At 43.3% G+C, this 27,486-nt stretch overlaps 1 protein-coding gene across 2 annotated transcripts; it reads right to left on the bottom strand.

Annotated features, from left to right (window-relative positions):
* Nucleotides 1-2,577: 2,577 nt before the first annotated feature.
* On the bottom strand, nt 2,578-25,491 carry UGT3A2 (UDP glycosyltransferase family 3 member A2). Of its 2 annotated transcripts, XM_005911355.3 has the most exons (7): nt 25,398-25,491; nt 23,240-23,341; nt 14,726-14,840; nt 10,077-10,608; nt 7,134-7,365; nt 5,480-5,699; nt 2,578-2,854 (listed from the first exon to the last, which is right to left on the bottom strand). In XM_005911355.3, the coding sequence occupies exons 1-7, from the start codon at nt 25,489-25,491 to the stop codon at nt 2,578-2,580; spliced, it is 1,572 nt and encodes a 523-aa protein (XP_005911417.2). The 2 variants fall into 2 exon arrangements, with proteins under 2 accessions (XP_005911417.2, XP_014339059.2); XM_014483573.2 differs by lacking the exon at nt 23,240-23,341.
* Between the last annotated feature and the right edge of the window lie 1,995 nt (nt 25,492-27,486).

The following is a 27,486-nucleotide window of genomic DNA, read 5'->3' as shown; positions in this document are numbered from 1 at the left end:
CTATTCACCACCCTTCACCCCACCCCCTCCCAATTACTTGGAGTAGTAGTGTACCCAGCATTGCAGTCAGAGCTGGAGAATATTTATGTAGCTAGGAATGGTCACATGACTCAGGTCTCTCAATGAGATTTAACTGGAATTCTTTGGGAAACCTCTTTAAAGATGCTAACTCAGCTAGCATGGAGAAAGCAATGGCACCCCACTCTAGTACTCTTGCCTGGAAGGTCCCATGGATGGAGGAGTCTGGTGGGCTGCAGTCCATGGGGTCGCTGGGAGTTGGACACGACTGAGTGACTTTACTTTGACTTTTTGCTTTCATGCATTGGAGAAGGAAATGGCAACCCACTCCAGTATTCTTGCCTGGAGAATCCCAGGGATGGAGGAGCCTGGTGGGCTGCCATCTATGGGGTCGCACAGAGTCAGACACGACTGAAGACTTAGCAGCAGCAGCAGCAGCAGCAGCAGCTAGCATGAACCTGCTTTATTCCCTTTCTTTGAGTTTCCCTTTTCTTGCCTAAAATTCCATGTGCTGACTGGATCCAAAATGACTACCTGGAAAATCAGGGTGACCTTAAGGATGAAGCCACTCATTAAGGAAGGCAGATCAATCAGACAAGATATCTGGACTATTAATGACATCATGGCACTACCACACCAGCTCTGGATGGCCTGCCTACCGACATTACACTTTTCTTTTTTTCCAGATGTATTACCAGCTTGTGGGATCTTAGTTTTCCAATTAGGGACTGAATCCTCACCCTCTGCAGTGAAAGCTCAGAGTCCTAACCACTGGACCACCAGGAATTCCACTACACTTTCTTTTAAACAAGAAATAAAAGAAAACCCTAAGCAGTTCCAGTCACTCTTTTTTTTTTTTTTTTTTTCTGGTTTCCATTACTATCAAGATCACCGGGAGAAATACCAACAACCTGAGATGAGCAGATGATGCTACTCTAATGACAGAAAGTGAAGAGGAATTTAAAAGCCTCTTGATGCAGGTGAAAGAGGAGAGTGAAAAAGCTGGCTTAAAACTCAACATTCATAAAAGTAAGATCATGGCATCTGGTCCCATCATTTCATGGCAAATAGAATGGGGAAAAGTGGAAACTGGCAGATTTTATTTTGGGGGGCTCTAATATCATTGCGGACAGTGACAGCACCCATGAAATTAAAAGACACTTGCTCCTTGGAAGGAAAGTTATGACAAACCTAGACAGCATACTAAAAAGCAGAGATATCACTTTGCCAACAAAGGTCCGCATAGTCATGGCTTTTTCAGCAGTCATGCACAGATGTGAGAGTTGGACTATAAAAAAGGGTGAGCACCAATGAATTGATGCTTTTGAATTGTGGTGCTGGAGAAGGCTCTTGAGAATCCCTTGCACAGGAAGGAAATCAAACCAGTCAATCCTAAAGGAAATCAACCCTAAATATTCATTGGAAAGATATTCATTGGTGTCGAAGCTGAAGCTCCAATTCTTTGACCACCTGATGCGAAGAGCTGACTCTTCGGGAAAGACCCTGATGCTGGGAAGGATTAGGGGCAAGAGGAGAAGGCGCAACAGAGGATGAGATGGTTGGATAGCATCACTGACTCAATGGACATGAGTTTGAGCAAACTCCAGGAGTTGGTGATGGACAGGGAAGCCTGACGTGCTGCAGTCCATGGGATCGCAAAAAGTCGGACATGACTGAGCAACTGAACTGAACTGAATGCAATTTCCAACAGTATGTCAGGTACAGAAAGGCTCAGCTGTGTAGAGGCTCTTCTTAGTTTATAAAGAAATTATCTTCTTTCTCATGACTTCGTTTTTAAATAGGAAAGTTGAGAAGATAGCTCACAGCTATGAAAAGCAGAGACCAGGGACACTTCAGCCCATGACTAACCTACACTCTCCACTGCAAAGGAGTGATCCGCAGAAACCAAGGCAGAGACAATGCACACAGGCAAGGGTGTGTCTGGCCCTAAATGCTCGTGCCCAGGATAGGCTTCCTGAGCTTTGACAAGAGTTTGCGGGACAAGCAAACAGAAAGCAAAAGAAACAAGAAAGCATATGCATTAGGGGTTATTCCATGACAAGTGGTGGAGGCATGAGGGAAAGAGGCTGAGAAGATGCAACAGAATGGAGACCAAAATGGTCCAGGCTCAGTGCCAGGAAGAAGGGTGTGATACAGAAGGCAATTTCTAGGCTTCAGATCTGATGGTCATGTATCCGAATTACCTAGGGACAGAATCACAGAACAGTCCTTGCTGACCGGCAATCAAGGCCACATGGGCTCAGTAAAGAATTGCAGTCATGAGAAGAAGCCAGTGAGCAGGAATTTGTAGCAAAATAGGAGAAGGAAATGGCAACCCACTCCAGTGTTCTTGCCTGGAGAATCCCAGGGACGGGGGAGCCTGGTGGGCTGCCGTCTATGGGGTTGCATAGAGTCGGACACCACTGAAGCGACTTAGCAGCAGCAGCAGCAGCAGCAAGTGGGTAGGATGTGGAGAACCAGGGTTGACAAAACTGGCTGGAGATGCCAAGAAATGCTGAGTCTGCCCAAACACTCCACCTTCCTAGGCTCCATTCAGCCTCAGGCCTTCTTCAGCTTCCTGGCCCCACACAGCCACCTGGCCACCAGGCCCAGAAGCTTCCCACAGAGCCACATGGTGCCCAGGGTGACCACCAGAAGGAACAAGAAGACGTCCAGTAGGTACTCCTCATACCACGGCTGCTGGAAGGCATGGGGCTTGAGGTGGGCTGCACCCCCTGTCTGGAGGATGTGGTCGATCCAGCCCACCAGCCGCTGGGCAGGGGTCAGGGGCTGTGAGCGTCTGATGATGCTGGCGGCCTCTGCGGCAGATTTGTACCTGTCAGCAGAGACAGAGGGGAGTTGTTAACTCAAGTGGTCTCAGAATTCTTAGAGACCTTGTATCACACACACATGCACACACACACTTTCTACCATAGGCACAAAAGACTTCCTTTTAAGGAAAAGTTGTTGACCTGGCCTTACCATTGTCTAGTTGGGTCTCTTTTAAAAGTTCAAACAAATATATGCATGCAAAGATCCATGCTTGGTGCTGGAAGTGCTAAACTACAAAAAAGTGACTACGTCTATAAGGACTAGTCTCTCCCACAAGGAGGTTCATGATATATACTAAAGAAACCATTATATTTATTGAGTGTCTACTTTGTGCTGGTGTGTGGGCTAGATAATACATATGACTCTGAGAACCACAGTCCAGGAAGACACCTGCATTTCCCTGCTTCTTTCAAAGCATCATGTTGACCAGCACTGGCTTCATGGGCTGTAAGCCTGCCTATTTCCAGAGGGATTCACCTTAAAGTGAAGTCGCTCAGTCGTATCTGATTCTTTGCGACCCGTGGACTGTACCCACCAAACTCCTCCGTCCACGGGATTCTCCAGGCAAGAATACTGGAGTGGGTTGCCATTCACCCTTAAATCAGCCTTATTGCTTAGTCACTAAGTCAGGTCTGACTTTTTGTGACCCCATGGACCGCTGCCTGCCAGGCTCTTCTGTCCATGGGATTTCCTGCAAGAATACTAGAGTGGGTTGCCACTTCCTTCTCCAGGAGATTTTTTCCAACCCAGGGATCTAACCTGGGTCTCCCTGGGGTTGAACCTGGGTCTCCTACATTGCAGGCAGATTCTTTACCACTGAGCCACCTGCTGCTGCTGCTGCTGCTGCTAAGTCGCTTCAGTCGTGTCGGACTCTGTGCGACCCGATAGACAGCAGCCCACCAGGCTCCCCTGTCCCTAGGATTCTCCAGGCAAGAACACTGGAGTGGGTTGCCATTTCCTTCTCCAATGCATGAAAGTGAAAAGTGAAAGTGAAGTCACTCAGTCATGTCCACTTCTTAGCGACCCCATGGACTGCAGCCTACCAGGCTCCTCTGTCCATGGGATTTTCCAGGCAAGAGTACTGGACTGGGTGGCCATTGCCTTCTCCACTGAGCCACCTAGGAAGCCCTTTTAAATCAGGGCTTGATTTAATTGTCTGCTGTCACCTTCTTAAAATCCTTACACATTATGACAAGGGGCTCCACATTTCCATTTCACATAAGGGCACATGAATTCTGTGGCCACCCCTGATGTCCAATGTCTGTGGACCATCCCAGCCCAGATGACTGCTTCATAGGGCTGATGGATCATGCACATTTGGGTCTAAGTCTTTGAAAATATAATGAAACTTACAAATCCATACATCAGGAAATGAACATTTTAAACACATAAGATACGAAATATATATAAAGTTTCTGGGTTATCTGATCCCCAGAGTTTAACAACTTTGCTGGGGTTGGCATCACATGTGATGTGGTTATTATTCAGTCATCTAACAAAACTACTTACAGGTCTCCTATGTGCCATAATGTTGTACAGTAATGCAAAGTCTTGAGATACGCTTCAAGTGTGTGTCCCTGAAGCTGAAAGTTTTTCAGTCTTTCTTCATTATAAGAAAGAAAATATTTTTTTTTCTCCTCACACATGAGATTATTGCACTGGTTGGAAAGTTTCTTAAGAGATGAATGGATCCCTTTGTATTGATTCACTTCACAGAAATACATTCAGACTTACTTTGTGGCAGACCCTGAGCTGGACCCTGAGGACATAGCAAGAGACTCATGGTGTTATGCTGGAAGAGTTTACTCTCTATCTTCTTGTGTGGGGTGCATGCATGCATGGAAGGTCACTTCAGGCGTGTCTGACTCTTTTAAACCCATGGACTGTAGCCCAGCAGGCTACTCTGTCCATGGAATTCTCCAGGCAAGAATACTTGAGTGGGTTGCTATGCTCTCCTCCAGAGGATCTTCCTGACCTAGGGATCAAACCCAAATCTCTTATATCTCCTGCATTGGCGGGTGGGTTCTTTTTCACTATCGCCACCTGAGAAGCCCTTCATGTAGGGACAGGCAATAAATTAAAACATAAAGAAATGAGGTGATCACAGATTCTGACATACATCAAGAAAAAAATAATGTGTTACGATTGGGGTGGAAAAAAGAGGAAGCTTTGAGACTATCAGAGAAAGGTCTCTCTGAGCAGCTGACATTGGGATGAGACCTCAATGTCATGAAGGAGCCAGTCTTGTGAAGAGAAGGGAAGGAGTGTTCTAGGGAGAAGCACAGGCAAGGGGCCTGAGGTGGGGAACAGTGTAGGATACCGGGAATAGAAAGGCAACCTCCTGCCTCAGTTGGAATTCTACTACAAGCACCTCCACAATAGAAGACTTCTCAAAGACAGACTGTGTCAATAGTTCCAGTTCCTCACAGCTAGAAGGTAGAAAACCAACATCTAACCTAAATTGCCTTAGTCTTCTTCTCAGAGGAAATAAGTCAGCTATTACCATCATACACATATGATTTCATGTCCTGGAAGTTTCAGCTTTTACTGCAAAAAGACCCACATGGTGCCCATCATGGTTTATGTCTTCACTCATCATAAGCAACCACAAGCCCAGAGAACTGCACACCTCTTGTCCTCTATGACTTGCTTCATCTTCAGAGCCAGTGTCTCAGCCTTGATCTGCTTTAATTGGATAGAGACACCGAACTTTTTGGCTTTAACTCGGAGCAGGTTTTCATGTTGGTTTCCAAAGAGGGGAATCCCCACCATGGGCACACCATGTTGGATGGCCTCCATGATACTATTCATCCCACCATGGCTGACAAAGAGGCGGATGCGAGGGTGCCCTATTGTAAATAAGAAAGAAAGCAGGACATCTCAGGATGAAAGTTTTCAGGACAACAAGGAAAGCAGAAAAGGCAGAAGAAGATACCAATGGGAACTCAAGGAGTGTTGGAGCCATTGTAAAGATGATTTTGCTTGCTACACATTCAAGGATTTCAAACCTTGCCTTTGTAGAGACTCCTTAACTCGGTCATAACTGGGGGAAGACCCAGAACCCAGGGAATTCTATAGAGATTAGTGCTAGTGCTAATCAAGGCAACTATCCCATCTATCCATCCATCCATCCATCCAACATTCCATCTATTCTTCTCTCTATCCCCTCAAGTCTCTTCTTCTCTCATCTGTTTTCTCTTTATGTTTCCCTATGTCTATCTTTGTCTTGCTTCTTTTCCTTGAGAAAACCTCTCTCACCCACCAAATAATAGCCCTCTCCTATAAATTCCTGGCACATTCATTGACATTGCAAGTCATATAACACTCATAAAACTTATACAGTATGTATTATGCTCTTTAAATATATAAGAAACCTCCCTGAAATAAGAGACTGGACTCTGCCCATCAGTATTTGCAGTTTTAGCCTTTGCATCCCATCCTTATGTAGCAATAACTAAAGTGATTATTGATAATGAAGAGTTCATCTCAGCCTGTGCTGGTCTACTGGGATGCACATCAGAGCTTCCTCATTTCTTCTTTGAAATGAGAATCATGTCCCACACCCAAGATATAAAGAAATACATTTGCAGACATAGAAATAATGTTTTTTTTTAATTCTACAGATTACTTTATTATGATCTTGGTTATAAGCCTCTGATCCAGTCAGTGGCTATGGCAGTGAGTGGTGTCTAAGAAGCAGTGCTAGCCATAGAGATACCCCATTGGGGGTGAGGAAATTCTCTGGTATCAGAAACTCAGTGTGTCAAGTAACTGGCTAGGTGGTTGCTCAGCTTGGGACTCAGATATATTGGCATCAATGTTGTGAATCTATGAATTGCTTAGACCTTAGTAGCTAAGGAAGATATCTCTGTGTATGTGTGTGTGTGTGTGTGTATGTGAATGTGTAAGGGAACATAAGTGAACAGGTGCTCTTGAAGCCACTGAAGACAGTGGCAGTGTATCTCCTGGTATGTGTTCTCAGAGTTCACAGATTGTTTAGGATTATTTTGTGGTGATCTTGTTCAAGACCAAAGGAATTAGGTGAACGTGACTTCAGTGGTTTCAGACATGAGGTCTGAGATAGAAAAGAATGAAGGGCAGATAGCTGTTTTGGCATCTGAGCTCATTATAGCCTGATTCCCCAAGGGCTCCAACTCACTGCTCCATTCCTGTCATCTAAAGACTTACCTTGTGCTGATGAAATAATCCAGCTAGAGATCAGAAGCCCAATGATCCCCAAGACATGTAAATGAGAAGAAAAAAGCAATCCTGGCAGTCCTTACCCAGAAGGTCATTCTGAGGAAGCCAGTGCACAATTTTCACATTTGGGGCCAATTTGATGTCTTTGGGCCAATGAGAAGGATTATACTTCCATATCACCCCTTGAGGGAGATGAGCAAAGGCAGCATTCATCTCTTTGAGAACCTCCTGGGACCGAATGAAACTCACCATGGACCCCAGGCTTACAAGGACAAAACCAGAGTCTCCAAATTTGGTGATGAAATTCTCAAATTCCTAGAGAGAAATAAGGAAGGAAAGAGAAGAAAAATGTTCACAAAAGACTAGATGGTCATGAAATGAAGTCGGTTATTCACTGAACACACTCTCCTGTCCTTCTTGGAGTTCATTGTCCTGAGACAGCTCAGCACTCTCAATTGTGCTCATGCCCACTGTGTTGGTGGGAACATCTTTCATTTTTGAAACCTTGACCCTACTGTCAAGGCAATCATAGATACTCTACTCATTGTAGGTCCGTGAAGATATGGCCGCTTGGGTGTTTTCCAAAGCCGGACCAGAAGTGGAATGTAAGGAAGAACCTCATAGGGAGTCAGGGTCCAGCAGAGGGAGGTGGGCTATCTGGAGGGTAGATGGAGAAGCTGAGAAGAAATGGAGGCAGAATGGGGAGGTGTCTGCCCACCCATACCCCATCCACCATTCCTCTGATATCCCATGATGTTCTTAGTCACTGATTTTTGCAGTTTATCTCCTATCTCAGTGATTCACCCACATGACTGCACATTATATTCACATGGGAAGATTTTTTAAAAGTAGCAATGCCACATCAAGTCTCAGACCTCAGCAGTTCTTTTCTTCAAATCCCCGAGGCATTTCTGAAAAACTGTTCTGATCTAATGCTGTCATCTTGGTTTTAACACGTTTTGTCAATTCTTCCAAATATTTCTTTGGACCCTGACTCTCTCTGGATTTCTTGTGGCTCCCCCAACCCCAGATCCTAGTTGTTATTGCTCAGTCTCTCAGTTGTGCCCGACTCTTTTCGACCCCATGGACTGCAGCACACCAGCCTTCCCTGTCCTTCACCATCTCCCAGAGTTTGCTCTAACACATGTCCATTGACTTGGTGATGCCATCCAACCACCTCATCCATCTCATCCAGCTCCTAGACCTTCACCCTATTGGGCTGATTTCATTTAGCATAACATTGCCTGATCTATTGCTTCAGAGGACCACTTTGACAACAGTTTTGTCATTCTGTTATAATTAAAAAGCAATGTAAAATCATTATATAAAAACTGGAAAAAAAACTGGAAAATGCAAAGGAGAAAAATTTTTGAAAAAGTTACTGTTATCTCACAATCCTTCCTCCCATCAAACTCCTGCTTAACAATTCCCTTCTGCGGTCTTGTGGCCAGGGCTGACCCACCCTCCTATCCAGTGAAACTTCCTGCAGTCTGGCCTGGGCATCTTTGTGCAACTGCATCTTCCTCTTTCTGGTCCAGCTGGTGTCATCCAGGGAACCCAGAGACATCTCACTTCATCTTCCCACTTTGGGCCTCCTGTTCTCTCTACCTGGGAACATCTTCCCTCCCAGCTTCATTCCTAAAAAATTCTTCCACCGACTCAAAACCCACATAGCCCAAGTATCATTCCCCAACTCTTCCTGCTCACCTGATACAAGTTCAGTAGGGGATGGATAGATAGCTTCATTCCTGAAAGGCCCAGGCCAAATCAGGACTCTCTCTGGCTTTAAAATGAATGACAGTGGGACAGCCACTTATACCACCAGAGGTCTGTCCCCTTCTATAAAGATGGAGGTCATGGGACTTCCCTGGTGGTCCAGCAGTTAAGAATCCACCTTGCAATACAGGGGACATGGGTTCAATTCCTGGTCAGGAAACTAAGATTCCACATGCTGCAGAGCAACTAACCCACACTCTGCAACTACTGATCCCGAGTGCTTTGGAGCCTGTGTGCCACAACTAGAGAGTCTGTGTGCCACAAAGAAAGATCCTACATGATGCAGTGAAGATCCTGCATGCTGCAACTAAGACCCAACTCAGCCAAATAAAGAAACAAATATTCAAATTTAAAAAAAATTAAAATGGAGGTCATCATACCTCCTTCTAGGTGGCAAGAGATTATATAAGATAAATTCCATAAAATTGCAAGCCTGTGCTGTTAGATGATAAGCAACTCATTCATCTTAAAGTGTTAGTCACTCAGTCATGCCCGACTCTTTGTGACCCCATGGACTGTAGCCTGACAGGCTCTTCTGTCCTTGGAATTTTCCAGGCAAGAATACTGGAGCGGGTTACCATTTCCTTCTCCAGAGATTGAACCCGGGTCTCCTGCATTGCAAGCAAATTCTTTACCATCTGGTCTTAACTCCCCTCCATTTTGAAAACTTGTACAGCAGTGGTTCTGAGTCGATGCAGTCAGACTGATTGGGCAGCTTTTATAACTTACACTTCCCAGGCTTAACCCCACATCAATCAAATCAGGAGGTGTAGGCAGAGTTAGGGACCAGGGCACTACTGTCTCAGGATGCTGGCAACGAAGCCTGCATTCTCACTATCAGTCCCACACACCACCTCTGTAAGTCTTGCTGTTTTGTGTTTCCATGTGAGTAACTCATCCCCTTCATGATTCTTGCATGTGACAGATGCTCACTACATGCTTACAGAAAACATGAGCATAGAAAATTAAAATGGAAACTTCAAGTTACTAAAAGTCTTTTTCTACCAGCGCCAGGACTAAGGTGAGGCAAGAGAAGACCTTGGGTATAGTATTTAAGGAGGTCAATCGCAGGGTTGTATAAGTCTTAACTCTGTACTTTCATGATACTGAAAGTGAGTCTTTCCTTTCAAAGGGTCCCCTGGAGCCTCACTTGCCTCACCTTATGCACTCCCAGGATCCCAGTGACAGGGTGGCTACCAGCTCTGCACTGAGGACTTCTGCATGGGTCCTCACCCTCAGCATTTACTTACTTGTGGTACTGGTTTAACAGGTTTGGACATTAAACCTCCAATACACACAGTGTTGGGAAGCAGGGGCCGAGCAAAATCAAAGGCAAAGTCGGTGTTAACAAACCACAGCTCTGCTTTTGTTAGAAGATGAGACAAAACTGGCCTAGAGTCGTCCGGGAAATGCTCCTTGATGGTGTCATCATATGCAGACTGGATTTTCCACTGCTTCTTGAAGAACTCAAAGAACATCAGGAAGTTCTTTACTCGGCCCCAGAAGTCCATCTGGTCCGTTAACAAGGAGTAGAACACTGGCACATAAGACAGAGGGCTTGGTAGCCCAAAGTCCACGGTGCCCAGTGCGGAAGGGAGAATGGCCACAAATGGCTTCCCAAGCTTCTCAGCAACCAAGAAAGGACAGTAGTCAAACATTTCCACTATCACCAGGTCGAAGTTCTCATTCTTTAAAGACTTCATGACATCCTTTCTCCTTAGCAAATGACTGCAGTGATGCCCTAGTAGTTTCATAATATTTAAAAAGTGTTCAAATTTGCATCTGCAAGAAAAATAAATAAATGATAAATATTTGTTGAAAGTGTTTATATCACAATACATAAAAGAACCTTGGTCCATCAACAGATGAATGGATAAAGAAGACATGGTATACATATACAGTGGAATATTACTCAGCTATAAAAAAAGAATGAAATAATGTCATTTGCAGCTACACGTATGGAACTTGAGATTATCACACTAAATGAAGTAAGTCAGAGAGAGAAAGACAAATACCATATGACATCATTTTATATGTAATCTTAGAAAATAATGCAAATGAGCCTATTTATAAACCAGAAATAGACTCACAGACATAGAAAACAAACATGGCTACCAAAAGGGGAAGGTATAAATTGGGAATTTGGGATTAACATATACACACTCGCTTGCTCGCTAAGTTGCTTCAGTCATATCCGACTCTGTGCAACCCTATGGACTGAGCTGTAGCTCCTCCGTCCATGGGATTCTCCAGACAAGAATACTGGAGTGGGTTGCCATTTCCTTCTCCCATATGCACACTACTATATATAAAGTAGATAACCAACAAAGATCTACTGTAGAGCACAGGGAACTATATTCAATATCTTGTAATAACTTATAATGGAAAATAATCTGAAAAAGAATACGTGTGTGTGTGTGTGTGTGTGCAAGCATGCTAAGTCATTTCAGTCATGTCTGAATCTTTGTGACCCTACGACTGTAGCTGGCTAGGCTCCCCTGTTCATGGGATTCTCCAGGCAAGAATACTGGAGTGGGTTGCCATGCCCTCCCACAGGGGAGCTTTCCCAACCCAGGGACTGAACCCAAGTCTCCTGCAACTCCTGCATTACAGGCAGATTCTTTACCACTGAGCCACTGGGGAAACCTGTAAATGTGTGTAGGGCTCAGATGGTAAAACGTCTCAGATGGAAAATCCCAAGGACAGAGGAGCCTGGTAGGCTACAGTACATGGGGTCACAAAGAGTAGGACACGACTGAGCGACTTCACTTCCTTACTTACTTATACATATATATACAGATATACATGTGTATATATATATGAAGTGAATCACTTTGCTGTGCACCTGAAACACTGTAAATGAACTATATTTCAATTTTTAAAAAAGGATCTTGGGAATTCCCTGGTGGTCCAGTGGTTAAGAATCTGCCTTCCAGTGCAGGGGACTTGGGTTTGACCCCTGGTCAGGGAACTAAGAGCTCACATACTGTGGAGCAACTAAGCCTTCATGCCACAGCTACAGAAAAGCCCTCACACCACAGCAAAGACCCAGTGCAGCAAAAATTTAAAAAGTTGAATTAAAAAATCTTGGGCTACAAAGAAAATATTCCAGGTAAGTAAGCCCACACCCAGCAGCAGCCATCCCACTCCACCACCGTCCATACACGTTCCCTCAGTCAGTCCAGGCAGATGTTCTGCTCTTGAGAGTGTTCCGTTCCATCCCCTACTCCCTTTCCTCACTGCTACAAATCCCTAGCACTCTCCATGACACTTCTCAGACAGTAATTCCTGAAGTCCTTTGGCATAGATGAATTATGTTAATGGAAAAGGAATTCCCATCATTGGGACTTCTGCTCTGGGAGGCTTCTTTGACTACAGCAGGGCTCACAGGTCTCTTTCTACTTGATGAATTCTGTGACACTGTCCTTAATCTTTACTTACATACTGAACCTTTATGAGTGGTTTCTTTGTTTACTCAGCAAAACTGTGGGAATCACTTGATGACACAATCCCATAAATATTGACAATACACACTATTTTTTAAAATCACTGTGTATTCACATATGACAGATTTCCTCATCCAAGAGGTTATCAGATCATACTAGAACTCAAAATCTCAGTTAAAAATGGAAATTCTATCTTTCTATGTCCACAGTAAACAAAGGGGAAAAGTCTGGTTTTGAAACACATGATTAGCCTTTCCAGTTCACTGCAGGCTAAGGGAGCCAGAGAAGAAAAGCTTACTGACATGTAATTAAGACATCACCTATGGGGCTATCCTAGGAAGCTATCTTCTTGCCATGCTTTCCCACCACTGCCTAAACAGATTACGATTCTGTTTCCTCTTTGTACAATACAAAGGGAAGTAGGATATCCATCTACACTGAGATACCAGAGGTAACAAGTGCAAGGCCTTGAGACATCAGAAGCTTCCTGACTGCATGGACGACCAAGAGAATTGGTACCTTGGCATAGTTATAATTGTCTGCCACTGCACCACTCTGCCTCAGATAGAGATTTCCCAGAGATAAAGAAGTCATTAGCAATATGCAGATCTCTGTCTGATCTTTAGGGTTAACTTCAAGTCACAACAATGGAAGTGATTGGCTCACATCATCTTCTACTGTGTATTTTTTAAGATATAACAAAGGAGTGGTTACCAAAACTTTTGGATAACTTTAGTAATGTTATAAAAATTCCTAGAATGTAATTCATTAGTCATAATTAAAATTAAACTAACAAATAGGAAAAATATCAAGAATGCCTGGTTACTTATATCTGTCCTCAAAATATTAAAGTAGGGAGGAATAGACAAAGCATATACTTAAAATATATAACTAACACCACAAGATGATATAAACTAAGTATCAGTTGAGTAGATTAGATCAGATCTATACCAGAGGGCTTCCCTGGTGGCTCAGACGGTAAAGAATCTGCCTGCAATGCGGGAGACCCAGGTTCTATCCCTGGGTCAGGAAAATCCCCTGGAGAAGGAGATGGTAACCCACTCCAGTATTCCTGCCTAGAAAATCCCATGGATGGAGGAAGTTGGCAGGCTACAGTGCATGGGGTCACAAAGAGCAGACACTACTGACCGATTAATGCACATACCAGAGGGACCATGGTCATCCAGTCTGAGTGAGGAAAAGAGGTTTTATGGAAATAGTCAGATTTGAGCAGTAGCTTGATTAGTAAATAGATTTTCAAGAATAAAATAGGGGAAGAGTCCTCTGTAATTAACCAAGATAGGCATGGATTTCTGTCTTTCCCCTTTAACATTAAAAGTAAGGAGTTATGTGTTCCTTTTCATGTCAGATGAAGCAAAAAGAGTCAGCTTCACGTCTTATTTTGCACAAGGTTGACTGCTTTTTAAAAGGACTTTACATGGCCAGATGCTAACTCCTACAAAAGCACTGTTTAAAAGACTTCTCCATTAATAAAAACATATGAGGAGAAAATGAAAAAATAAATAAAAATGTATCTTTAATGTCCCTACCAACAGTGAGAGGTTGAGATACATATACTTCTGTGTTGGGGAAATTATAGACAAAGATTGTAAGTGAAGTATTATAAGGAAATCCCAGAAGAAACTATCTACCTCCCACTTGCTACAGGAATGTATGTGTGTGTGTGTGTGTGTGTGTGTGTGTGTGTGTAATACCTTCATGCTTATAGCAGAAGAAAGGACAGAGCAAGGAAAAGCCTTGAGTGGCTGGAATGGGTGATGTACTGTGAAACACCTATTTACCCGAATATCAGTATCATTCATCCATATCTCCGTCCCTCTGTCCATCCATCCAACCATCCTTTATCACATCCTCACTCTAAGCATCTATCCATTCACTTATATTACCAAAATTGTGACTCTTTAAAAAGTAGGGACATTACTTTGTCAACAAAGGTCCATCTAGTGAAAGCTATGGTTTTTCCAGTAATCATGTATGGATGTGAGAATTGGACTATAAAGAAAGATGAGGACCGAAGAATTGATGCTTTTGAACTGTGGTGATGGAGAAGACTCTTGAGAGTCCCTTGGACTGCAAGGAGATCCAACCAGTCCATCCTAAAGGAAATCAGTCCTGAATATTCATTGGAAGGACAGATGTTGAAGCTGAAACTCCAATACTTTGGCCACCTGATACGAAGAGCTGACTCATTTGAGAAGACCCTGATGCCAGGAATGATTGAAGGTGGGGGGAGAATGGGGATAACAGAGGATGAGATGGTTGGATGGCATCACTGACTTGATAGACATGAGTTTGAGCAAGCTCCAGGAGTTGGTGATGGACAGGGAAGCCTGGCGTACTGCAGTCCATGTGGTCACAAAGAGTGAGACACGACTGAGCAACTGAACTCAACTGAACTGTGACTCTTTAGTTTGAATAATTAAAAAAATTACCTGCCCCCAAAATTTTTCTCCATAAAGGAATGAAAAGACCTCTTAAATTCTTCATTACAGTCTTCAGGCAGAAACCAGTTAAAAACTTTGTATGATTTCTCCTCCTCTTTAAAACCTACAAAAACATCAATGGGTTAAACACACTAAATGTGTCACACAACATGTATTAACATTAGCATGATGATACTAACATTTGATTGTATCTTTGAATTATTTTTATGATGTTCAGTTGGTTTCTCATTCAATCTTGTATACTGAAAGTATTTCTTGAGGACCTTGCAACAATTTAGGAATGCTCTTTAGTTTAAAGTTATGGAAACTTCCATTTAAAGCTTTAAGTAAATGTATCGCTGTCTGTCTCATTTTACTGCTGAGAAAACAAAGTTAATTAGTTTAAGATAATGTGTCAAGATTGGTTCCAGAGTCTCTGCTCATTCTGTTTTAGAAAAATTCATCTTCATGATTTAAAGTGATATATCCAAATAGTTTTGTGATTCAGTAGTCTTCTGTACTTCTACTTACTAACTTGGTTTCTCCCCCCATTACCCAGGTATAATCAAAAGTCTGAGTTCGTTTCTGATGTTTGATGCTGGTGGGCTTCCGTCCCTATCTCCATTTCCGGGGCAAACTGGTTAGAAAGGTGCATGCTCCCTCTCGTGGCCCTAAGTGGAAGTTTCAAACCATGCAAGTCAGGTCAATGAGGGGTAATCCTCACCACATACCACCCCGCCCCCCCACTCACAATAAAAACTCAAGCTAATCATCCCTCCGTACACTGGATGGACATTTTTCAGGTACTTGGGAACCTGTCCCATTCTTTCAAAAAGGCCTTATTTTTGAGTAATAAATCTTTCACACTCTCTTAATGCTTGCATGCCTACATCAGTCATGACATCTAACTAAATTGTAAGATTTGGGAACAGATAATGCACAGTCCCACACATTACAGCTTCCATACTCAGTAAAATGACTGACTTTATCCAAGGATCTACTGGAAAATACTTAGCAGTCATAGATTTGGCTAATATGTTCTGCTTAGTACCTCTTTAAGCAGACCCTCGCCTATAGTTTGCCTCCTTGTGGCTCAGCTGGTAAAGAATCCACCTGCAAGGCAGGAGACCTGAGTTCCATCCCTGAGTTGGGAAGATTCCCTGGAGAAGGGAAAGGCTACCCACTCCAGTATTCTGGCCTAGGGAATTCCATGGACTGTATAGTCCATGGGGTCGCAAAGAGTCGGACAGGACTAAGCGACTTTCACTTTCACTTACTTTCACTGGAAAAGGCACAATATAGCTCTGACTGGTTGTCAATGGATACTTCAACAGCTCTACCAGTGGCCACAATCTTTGCTGGCAAAACATTAACTACATCCAACTTCCCCTAGGATCATAGGTATTACATTACATTGAGGATATCCTCCTCCAAGGTGATTTGTTCCACACACTCATTCAAGACAGAAATGTTCTCAAAGCAGCTCACACAAAGGGATGCGCCATCGCCCCCACACAAAGCTCAAGACCCCGTGAAAGTGAAAGTGTTTAGTCACTCAGTTGTGTCCTACTCTTTGCAACTCCATGGACTATAGCCCACCAGACTCCTCTGTCCATGGAATTCTCCAGGCAGGAATACTGGACTGGGTTGCCATTCCCTTCTCCAGGGGATCTTCCTGACCTGGGGATTGAACCCAGGACTCCTGCATTACAGGCAGACTCTTTGCTGTCTGTGCCACCAGGAATGCCCCCAACGCCACCCCATACCTAAGTTACATTTCTCAGAAGGATTTGGTTGGTCTAAAACTTTTCTATCACTCACATGGTAAAGAAACAACTAATGATACCACAATATTTCAATGGCTCCAACATCTTTTAGGCCTTTTTACATTCTGTAGACACATATTTCTAATTTATATGTTTTACTTAAGTTCATGTGTGCTTAAAATCAGCCCACTTCGGATAGAGGCCCAAATAAGAAAAGCTCTAGGACTTCCCTGATGCTCCAGGGGCTAAGAATCCACCTGCCAATGCAGGGGACACAGGTTTGGTCCCTGGTCCAGGAAGATTCCATGTGCCACAGGGCAACTCAGCTGGTGTTCCACAACTACTGAAGCCTGTGTGCCCTAGAGTCAGTGCTCAGCAACAACAGAAGCCACCACAGTGAAAAGCCTGCACACAGCAATGAAGAACAGCTCCAGCTTGCTACAACTAGAGAAAGCCCATGGGCAGCTCTAGAATCCATCCAAATTATAATACAATGGCCACTGCAATTAGTGGCCCTCAAAGTTGGCTTTAGCAAACTACTCTCCTGCCTTTAGGAGGGATCTAACCTCCTATGATGACTGAAATAGCTTCCTAGGGCTGCTGTAAAATTCACTGCAAACCTAGAGGCAAAAAACAACATTTATTATCTTATAGTGTAGAAATCCAAAATGGGCCTTATTGGAGTAAAAGCAAGACATGGGCAGGCTTGCATTCTTCCTGGAGACTTAAGTGGGCAATCTTTTTCTTGCCTCTTCCAGCTTTCAGTGGCTGCCTGCATTCCCGGACTCATAGCCTCCTTCCAATTGGCAATTATATCACTCTGACTTTTCCTTCCTCTATCACATTCTTTCTGTTACTCTCTTGTTAATTTCTTTCATTTAGAAGAACTCTAGTAATCACACTGACCCCACCTGGATAGTCTAAGATAATCTCCCCATCTCAAGACCCTTATGTTAATCACATCTGCGAAGTCCCTTTACCACGTAAGGTAGCATATTCACTGGTTCCAAGAATTAGAACAGGGATACCTTTAGGGGGACACAGTCTGCCTATTATATCCTGTTCTCTGCACCTCAAAACTCAAGTATATTGCACAGACAAAATGTATTCACCCCATCCCAGCATTCCAAAAAGTCTTTAAACTGTTATATCATCAATCCATAGTTCAAAATTTCATCTAAATATCATTAGCTCAAATGTCCCAAATTATAGCATCCAAATAATTTAATAAGTATGGGTGAGAATCAGGGTATGATCCATCCAGAGGTAGAATTTATATCTGTGGACCTATGAAATTAGGGAACAGGTTTTCTGCTTCCAAGAAACAGTAACAGGGCAGATATAAGACATGGGTTGCTGATCTTTATTAATCTAGGTGCAACAATTTGGAAGGGAAACATCAGTCACTGGTCATAAGAAACTTTGACATCCAAGTGGGCTAACAGTATTAGATTTCAAGAACTGGAAACAATTTTCTGTGATCTGAAACTCAACCCTGTGAGACTGAAGTTCTAACTTCTAATTCTTCACCCTCAGAATTCTCCTTTGTTCTCCATAAAATATCATGAGTTTTCAGCTGAATAGTTTATCAGCTTGTTTCTTCCTCTGTGGGAGTTCAAAGGCTTCATTTCCTCTCATCCTTTCCCTGTCTCTTTCATCCCATACTAGCCATGTTTCTTATGATATAAAAATCTCAAGTATTGTGGATCTCCTGGTTATGTCATGGGAGTTACCTCCATTAGACAAGAGGCTGCTCCACAAATCTTTAAAAATATCCTCATCTCCACTTTTGGCTTCTGCCAATGTGTCTGAGGGCTTCCTTGATGGCTTAGATGGTAAAGAATCTGCCTGCAATGTGGGAGACCTGGGTTCAATCCCTGGGTTGGGAAGATCCCCTGGAGGAGGGCATGGCAACTCACTTCAATATTCTTGCCTGGAGAAGCCCCAAGGACAGAGGAGCCTGGTGGGCTACAATCCATGGGGTCGCAAAGAGCTGGACATGACTGAGCAACTAAGCACAGCACACAACATGTCTGAAGGGATCCATGAGTCACACGCCTCATCTTCAAGAAGCTCTCTGTGAGGATTTCGGAGATCAAGATGGTGGAATAGGAGGATGCTGAGCTTACCTCCCATGATGAACACATCAAAGATACATCTAGTGGTGGAGCAAGTTTCACTCAAAGCAAACAGAAGACTGGCAGAAAGACTTCTACAACCACGGCTATAAGGGAAGACCACATGGAGCCACGTAGGAAGGAAGGAGAAGCAATTGAGTCAAGACCCACTCCTCCAAACAGGGGACACAGAAGAGGAGTGGGATATCACAGTCTTGGAAATCCTCCATAGGGGTGAAGGGCTCCAGCCACATATTGGGCAACCCAAGCCTAGAGTCCAAAGCAGGAAGATGAATCCCATTAGCTGGTTTTAAAACCAGTGGAAATTATCAAAGCCTGTAAGAGACCAAGATTCCTGAAAAGTGAGCATACACACTTACTCCCAGGAACAAAGCAGAGGAAGCAGATGAGCATAAAACGTGACAATGCTTGGGGACCTGGCTGGTTTCCTGAAACCACCCCAGTGTGCACCGTGGCCCACACTAGGCACCTGTTCCAAACCATCTTGCCCCAGTGCCGTCGCCACTAGAATGAAGGCTGCTGTCGTCAAGAAGTATGACAAGCAGAACTTCAAGCAGAACTTAGTGAGAACGAAGCTTCCTCAGACACAGTCCTGCATCTGAACAGAGCAAAGCAGCCATTGCTGGCGTGCAGGGAGGCAGTCCTCATTAGTAGATTTTTTTAAATCTGCATTTCCACTAACAGTCTGTCAAGGCAATCTAGGCTTTCTCTTTCATACGCCTCAATATTCTTTAGCCTCCATCAGTGACCCAATTGTGACTGCACACACTGATTGCAGCACGTGAATCCACACATGTGAGTATCAGGGATCTTTGCTTCTTTAGTGCCACTGATGTTATTTTTTTCACTAAAGTTTTTAATAAATAAGAAAGATGGTTAAGTATGTTCAAATTAGGAGTTAGTAAGTGGTTCATATATTTCAATGCACTGAGGTGAGCACCAGGTCAGAAATAATAACATAATCATGTATTTTCCTGATTTGCAGATACCTAGCCTAGCTCTACTAATGAAGTGAAGAATGAAAATGCTGTTTCAAAGCCTCAGGAATGCCCATGATTAGGGAATATTGAAATAAATCCTAGACATTTAAACCTGAAACCTAAAAATAAAACTGAATGGATCCATAAACTCCCTAAATTGTTTGTAGACTTTAATGCACATATGTTTATTAAAGGGGTAGAATGTAATTTCAGTAGTTTCCCAAAGTTTGTGCAAAACTTATTTTTAATCTAAAATTTTGAATTAAATTAAAAAGAAATAAAGTTAACAATGGAAAGGTCTTCTGCTTTTGTGATTACATGGAAGGGCATTTACACTAACTTTAGTGAGGTTCTGTCTTAGGTGTGTCCCCTTCAACATCTCACCTAGACTCTATAAATAGCTTTTACCGCTCTCTCTGTTTTGATTTTAGATCTCATACAAGTCATTCTCCATAAAGGAGTCAGGTAAATTTTCTAAAAATACATATCTTAACTCTGTAGCTCCCAAATGTTTCACAAGTTTGAAGATCAAGGTCAAAAATATAAAATAAAATATTTTTGATTTAAATTAATTTAAATTTTTAATTAGGTTAAATTATAATTTTTAAAATTAAGTATTAATACACTATACCTATTTCATCAGATCTGCTGTCAAAAAAAGTGCAAAAGGATATACATATAAAAGATGTTCACTGAAAAATATAGAACTTAATCTAGAAAGTGATTAAAGTAGATTTAGATAGAGACTCAGATATTTGTACACCAAAGTTCATGACAGCATTATTCACATGTCCAAAAGGTGAAAACAATAGACATATCCATCAACAGATGAATAGATAAACAAAATACGGTATAGACATTCCGTGGAATGTTATTCAATCTTAAAAAAGAAGAAAATGCTGATACATACTCCAACATGAATGAACCTAAAAGATATTATGCTACGTGAAATACACAAGATACAAAAGGACAGTATTGTGTGATTTCACCTATATCGAGTATCTAGAATAGTCAAATTATTAGAGAAGTGAAGTAGAAATGTTTACCAGGGGCTGGGGAAATGGGTAATGAACGGTTATTTTTAATTGGTACAGAGTTCTAGTTTGTGATGATAAACAAATTTATGGAGGTGGATGGCAGAGACAGTTGCACAACCAGGAATGTACTGATGTCACTAAATCTCACTAATGTCACTAAACTCTACACAAAAACAGTTATAGTGGTCAATTTCATGTTCTGTATACTTACCACAATTAAAAAAATAAATGCCAACAGAAAAAGAATTATTTTAATACATGTTTGAACAATTGCAAAGCCTGAAGTCACCTTCTAAGTTTTATCATTTCTCATGATTTTGTTCTTTAGTGATTCCACTTAATACTGGATTTTCTGTTTTTAAATCAAGTCTGAGCAATACTTTAGATTGAGCAATCCAGAGTTTAAAGTCCTAAATCCACCCAACACTGTTATTAACCTGTCATGTAACTGTGAGAGAACCATTGAAGTTCTCAGGGTTGCTATTCCCTTTTCTGTCAACAGAGAGGAGTTGCTAAAATATAGGAGCCCATGGACGGAGGAGCCTGGTAGGCTGCAGTCCATGGGGTCGCTAGAGTCAGACACGACTGAGTGACTTCACTTTCACTTTTCACTTTCATACATTGGAGAAGGAAATGGCAACGCACTCCAGTGTTCTTGCCTGGAGAATCCCAGGGACAGGGAAGCCTGGTGGGCTGCCATCCGTGGGGTTGCACAGAGTCAGACACGACTGAAGCGACTTAGCAGCAGCAGCAGCAGAAGCTCATTAGAGCTAAATTCTTTGGATTTAGGCCTCTTCTGTGTCAACATGCACAAATTCATGGGCAGTCACTGATTCTCAAGAAAACAAGATCACCTTAACGGTAGAGTCTGATCTTAGCTGCATAAATAAGGAACCCCTTGAGAAAGCTTCCTTAAATTTCAGATAAGTCATCTATGCCATAGAAAAAGAAAAGTGATCTTTACCTATTAGAAATCTTATATGTCAGTAACACATCTGTTCAACAGGTTTTCAAGCCAAGTTATAAAGTGGTATCAAAAAGTCTGCAAACAATAAATGCTGCAGAGGGTGTGGAGAAAAAGGAACCCTCTTACACTGTTGGTGGGAATGCAAACTAGTACAGCCACTACGGAGAACAGTGTGGAGATTCCTTAAAAAACTGGAAATAGAACTGCCATATGACCCAGCAATCCCACTGCTGGGCATAAACACCGAGGAAACCAGAATTGAAAGAGACATGTGTACCCCAATGTTCACTGTGGCACTGCTTACAATAGCCAGGATGTGGAAGCAACCTAGATGTCCATCAGCAGACGAATGGATAAGAAAGCTGTGGTACGTATACACAATGGAATATTACTCAGCTATTAAAATGAATGCATTTGAATCAGTTCTAATGAGGTGGATGAAACTGAAGTCTATTATACAGAGCGAAGTAAGTCAGAAAGAAAAATACCAGTACAATATATTAACACATATATATGGAATTTAGAAAGATGGTTATGATGACCCTATATGCGAGACAGCAAAAGAGACACAAATGTAAAGAACAGACTTTTGGACTGTGGGAGAAGGCGAGGGTGGGATGATCTGAGAGAATAGCATTGAAACATGTATATATCATCTGTGAAATAGATCATCAGTCCAGGTTCAATGCATGATACAGGGTGCTCAATGCTGGTGCACTGGGATGACCCTGAGGGATGGGATGGGGAGGGAAGTGGGAGTGGGGTTCAGGATGGGGAACACATGTACACCCATGGCTGATTCATGTGAATGTATGGCAAAAACCACCACAATATTGTAAAGTAATTAGCCTCCAATTAAAAAAAAAAAAAGTAGTATTTACCAACATGGTTTGTGGGAATGTGTGGAGGGTTTGCTTGAGATGCAGAAGTCAGGTAAGGGAGGACGGGGCTTCCCAGGTGGTGCTACTGGTAAAGAACCTGCCTTCCAATGCAGGAGATAAAAGAGATGTGGGTTCAATCCCTGGATCGGAAAGATCCTGTAGAGTAGGAAATGGCAACCCATTCCAGTATTCTTACCTGGAGGATCCCATAGACAGAGGAGCCTGACAGGCTACAGTCCATGGGGTCACAAAGAATCAGACACAACTGAAGTGACTTAACACAAGGGAAGAGTACATAAGACCACAGAACATGGAGTTTCATGCTCATGCTAAGTTGCTTCAGTCGTGTCTGACTCTTTGCGATCCCATGGACTGTTGCCCGCCAGGCTCCTCTGACCACGGACTTTTCCAGGCAAGAATATTTGAGTGGTTTGCCATTTCCTACTCCAGGGGATCATCCCAACCCAGGAATCAAACCCACATCTCTTATATCTCCTGCATTGTCGGGCGGGTTGTTTACCACTGAGCCATCTGGGAAGCCCATACAGAGTCCTGGTGAACAGAGCCAAGAAGCTTTCCTATAGCTTACATAGACACACACACACACACACTTTTCCTTCTTTTAATCCAATTAGATTTAAAGAAACTATCTGAAAAGCCCTTCTATGCAAAAAGCATTAGTTTCTTTCCAGGAATATAGGAAATCAAGGATTAGTGGGGAAAATTTTTTTTAATAATTAATGGGTAAAGGTACCTGGTAGCAATAAACTTCCCTTTTGGAGAAGCATGGTGACATTATGACCATGATCTTGAAGAATCTGAGAGATCTGATGCATCAGTAGAAAATGGCTTCCACCTAGGAACAAAGCGCAAGTTCATTCTTATCATGATGAGAGTCAAGATTCTACAATTGATGGGCTGATAAATCCAGGAGAGGAGGGGTAGGGAAGCAGAGAGGTGATTGGGAGTGGAGGAAATGAGTGTCATCAGTCATCTCTCCATCTCATTCTGAGTATGTCCAACTTTCCCCCAACCCCTTTCCCCCCCCCCCACCCCGCCCCCCAGAGCCTGCTGGCCCAGCTCCTTGACAAGTGGCAAACCTCCATCAGAGATTTCCTCTTGTGACTCTGGTCTCCATGTCAGTGTGATAAGCTTCTCAGTGCTTAGGTCCTAAGGAGTTCCTGATCTTAAGGTACACACTGCCTTTTAGCCAGGGGCATAGGAAGACACCATATCCTGAAGAAATAACTGCACTGGTAGAAATCTTGGCACAGTGCCATGCATGTGAATGTGAAGAGTTCCTAATGGACAATCCATCAGAGCTCTTTCTGGGATTCTTCTCTTTGGAAATGTATGCTGGAGTAGGAGCGAGAACTATGGGAGTTTGAATGTGAGTCCAGGAAGCAACCACTGCAGCAGAGGGATGTGCAGCCATCAGTTAGAGTCAAAGTGGTTGAGATTTGAATATAATTAGCAGGAAGTTTCTCAGTGGAGGCCTAAATGTTTCACACCCATCAGGACTTGGGGTGGACTTGTGGGATAACTGTGGGATGGCCTGCAGAATCTTATATGCATGAGAGACTGGAACACTGTCCATCCAAGGACAGTCTTGGTATCCTAAGGAAAGAGAAGTTTAATCCCTGGGAGAGGTTCGAGCTCCATCACACTAAGTTCTTCTCTTAGAACCTGCACCAATACAGGGACCCTGCTTGAATCTAAGGGGCTCAGCAGTAGAGAAAGCCAATCAGAAGAGGAGTTAGTGGCACATGGCAAATGTTTGGAGACTAAGGTTAGAAGGACACGGTGCTAGATTAATAGTGTGAACCTATTTCTCAATTTTTTTTAAACACAAACTTGTACAGTCTGACATAACAGGAAATGATAAGTACAAATCTCCCACACCTCTTGCCCACGTGTTAATCCCTAGACCTGGGAGAAAGGGCAAGATGAAGGGCAACCACACACGCGCCCATTCATGGAGGGTCCTGGGGAGCCCCAGTGCATTCTGGGCTTCCAGCCCCTCACAAACCACACCAGCTCCCTCCCAGAGTCCAAGGCTAGAGAAGAGTGTACTCTTAGTGGGGTGAGAAAGCTGTCTTGCATTATCATTACAAACAACCAATAAGAAAAAAGATTTCAAATAGAGACAAAGAGTGATTTTTAAAACTCCCCACTGAAAAATGAGTGACAATGGAAGCTTGAAGAAGATGGTCCAGGGATAGGAACTCCTGGGTAGATATCTGGTATGTTCCATTAGGAGCTTCTGTTTGCTCTTGCAATAGATGCCTCGCTTTCCTGACCCTTAATTTCCTGCTCAGGAAAACCTAGTGGGAACTCAATTAGATAATTTATGGTTCTTTCCAGCTCAAAGATTCTCAGTGAAATAATAAAGCCCACTGTGGGTTAAAATGAAGTCTTAGGAAACCCCCATCTGTGATTACCCCTGTATCCTGATATATTCCTCTGGGTAAAACACTCCATTCTTCTAATTATCGTTGTAATATGTTCTCTGCTCCACCCTGGCTCTCATGCAGCCTCAGAAAATTCTTAATATTACTGCTGCCCTCAGGGGCCCCTTTCCTTCCCCTCTACACACGCCCCCCCACACACACACACACACGCCCACCTCCCTGCAAACCACTAGTTAGCCACAGTCCTTACTGTGTGTCCTCCAGATGTTTAGTGAGAGCCTCTGAATATCCAGCTCACGCCCTGGAGGAGGCAGCCCTGGGCCTCCTGCACTGGGCTGGATCTCAAACTTCTAGTCCCAGCCCCATACCTGACCCACATGGATGGCTCCTACCTCTTCATCACCCAGCCAGGGTAAAAAACCTGCCTCGGACTGGAAAAAACATGTGACTCTCTCACCAAGGGCTGTTTGCCTGTCTCTGGATCTTCAGTCAAGCACTTACCCACCAGGGACACAGTTAGGATTTTGGCAGCCTCTGAAAACAGGAGCCCAGGCAGTATAAATCCAAATAGAAGCAGTGCCTGCTGCCCTGCCATCCTGGCTCCTGTAGAGGCTACAGAGCCGAGCCCTGTGCCCTCGCACCCAGACCTGGAGTACACGCAGGCAGGGAAGGAAAGGCGCTGGCTGGGAGCTTGGTGAGAGATGAGGTATCCCTTTTTCTTCCTTTCTGTTGGTCACCTCTTGCTCTCTGACCTCTCCTCCCTCTGTGAGTAAACCATTAGCCTGTCCTCACCCTCCCTAACCTTGGCCAGCAGAAGGAGGGGTTAGTGAGCTAATCCAGTGCTGTCCACATCATCTCCACCCTCCCTGCCAGGAAAACACTCTGAACCAGTAATGGTCGAGATGTTTAGAGAGCAAGTGGATGACAGCTCCACCTCCAAGTAACTTGGATCCACCTGTTTTATGGACCCTTCTCCCAAACTTTTGGTACCCCATCTAACGGTTCTAATTACTTCATACTGCCCATATCCAGGGCTTCCCTGATAGCTCAGTTGATAAAAAAAAAAATCCACCTGCAATGCAGGAGACTCCAGTTTGATTCCTGGGTTGGGAAGATCCGCTGGAGAAGGGATAGGCTACCCACTCCCTTATTTTGGGGCTTCCCATGTGGCTCAGCTAGTAAAGAATCCAAGTGCGATGCAGGAGACCTGAGTTTGATCCCTGGGTTGGGACGATCCCCTGGAGAAGGGAAAAGCTACCCACTCTAGTATTATGGCCTGGAGAATTCCATGGACTGTATAGTTCATGGGGTTGCAAAGAGTCAAGCACCATTTCCCCAGGTACCTGCTTAAAATCTCTGCTAGTATAGCAAACTCAAGACTTGCTAAGTGCTAAGTCCCATCAGTTGTGTCCAACTCTTTACGACCCCGTGGACCATAGCCCACCAGGCTTCTCTGTCCATGGGATTCTCTCCAGGCAAGAATACTGAAGCAGTTTGCCATTTCCTCCTCCAGGGGATCTTCTCAACCCAAGGATTGAACCCAGGTCTCTTAGGTCTCCTGCACTGGCAGGCAGATTCTTTACCACTAGCACAGCTTGGGAAACTCAAGATATCCCTAGGCAAATCCCCAAGGGAACTTGACCTACCATTCCAGGACTATTGCTATGACGGCCTCTTAAAAAGGTCATTGTTCCTGAACAGGTATCAGGGTCCTAACTCTAAAGTCCACATAAAGTCCACATCTTTACCTGGAGGACTGAACCTCTAAATCTGAGACTCTAATTCTGAATAAGCTTCATAAAATAGGACTAGGGGTCTTTCCACAGTTTCCTGATGTATAAGTTGAGGTCATCTTGTAATTTTGCTGCCGTATAACGTTAACCCTGGGAAGGACAGGGCCTGAAAACCCCAGAAGATGTCTTTGCATTTTCTACCTTCAAAACAAGATTGGCTTCAATGCTGGTTTTTAGTGCAACTCTGAAACAGACAGAAAAGACCAAAACCAGAGAATTCCTAGAAGAAAACTAGGTGCTCCTTGACATAGTTCTGGGTGATGATTTTTTTTTTTGATTTGACACCCAAAGCAAAGGCAACAAAAGCAAAAATAAACCTATCTAAACTTACAGTCTTTTGCATACCAAGTGAAAGTAAAAGTCGCTCAGTCGTGTCTGACTCTTTGTGACCCCATGGACTATATGGTCCATGGAATTCTCTAGGCCAGAATACTGTAGTGGGTAGTCTTTCCCTTCTCCAGGGCATCTTCCCAACCCAGGGATCGAACCCAGGTCTCTCACATTGCAGACGGATTCTTTACTAACTGAGCTATCAGGGAAGCCCTGCACAGCAAAGGAAACATCAACAAAATGAATTATTGTAACTCACCACACAATAATAAGAGTAAAAATGAAGTACCATATGATCTTTTCAATAGGTGCAGAAAAAAATTTTGACAAAAATCATTACCTTTTTATTATAGAAACTCTCAGCATAACTAGGAATAGAAAACAATTTTTTAAAAAAATTTACTTAGCTGCTCCATGTCTTTGTTGCACCTTGCAAGATCTTTGATCTTCCTTGCAGCCTGTCAGAT

This window comes from Bos mutus, chromosome 20 (genome assembly GCF_027580195.1).
Source record: "Bos mutus isolate GX-2022 chromosome 20, NWIPB_WYAK_1.1, whole genome shotgun sequence".
Taxonomy (NCBI): domain Eukaryota; kingdom Metazoa; phylum Chordata; class Mammalia; order Artiodactyla; family Bovidae; genus Bos; species Bos mutus.
This window is presented reverse-complemented; position numbering and strand designations above follow the sequence as displayed.

What these genes read in the sequence shown, in the direction of transcription:
- UGT3A2 (XM_005911355.3), bottom strand. Translation starts at nt 25,491, where the DNA reads ATGGCAGGGCAGCAGGCACTGCTTCTATTTGGATTTATACTGCCTGGG. An exon ending in CCTAACTGTGTCCCTGGTGG is followed by an intron (nt 23,342 to 25,397) that starts GTAAGTGCTTGA and finishes CTTTGTTCCTAG; the next exon opens with GTGGAAGCCATTTTCTACTG. An exon ending in CTGTTAAACCAGTACCACAA is followed by an intron (nt 7,366 to 10,076) that starts GTAAGTAAATGC and finishes ATTTCTCTCTAG; the next exon opens with GAATTTGAGAATTTCATCAC.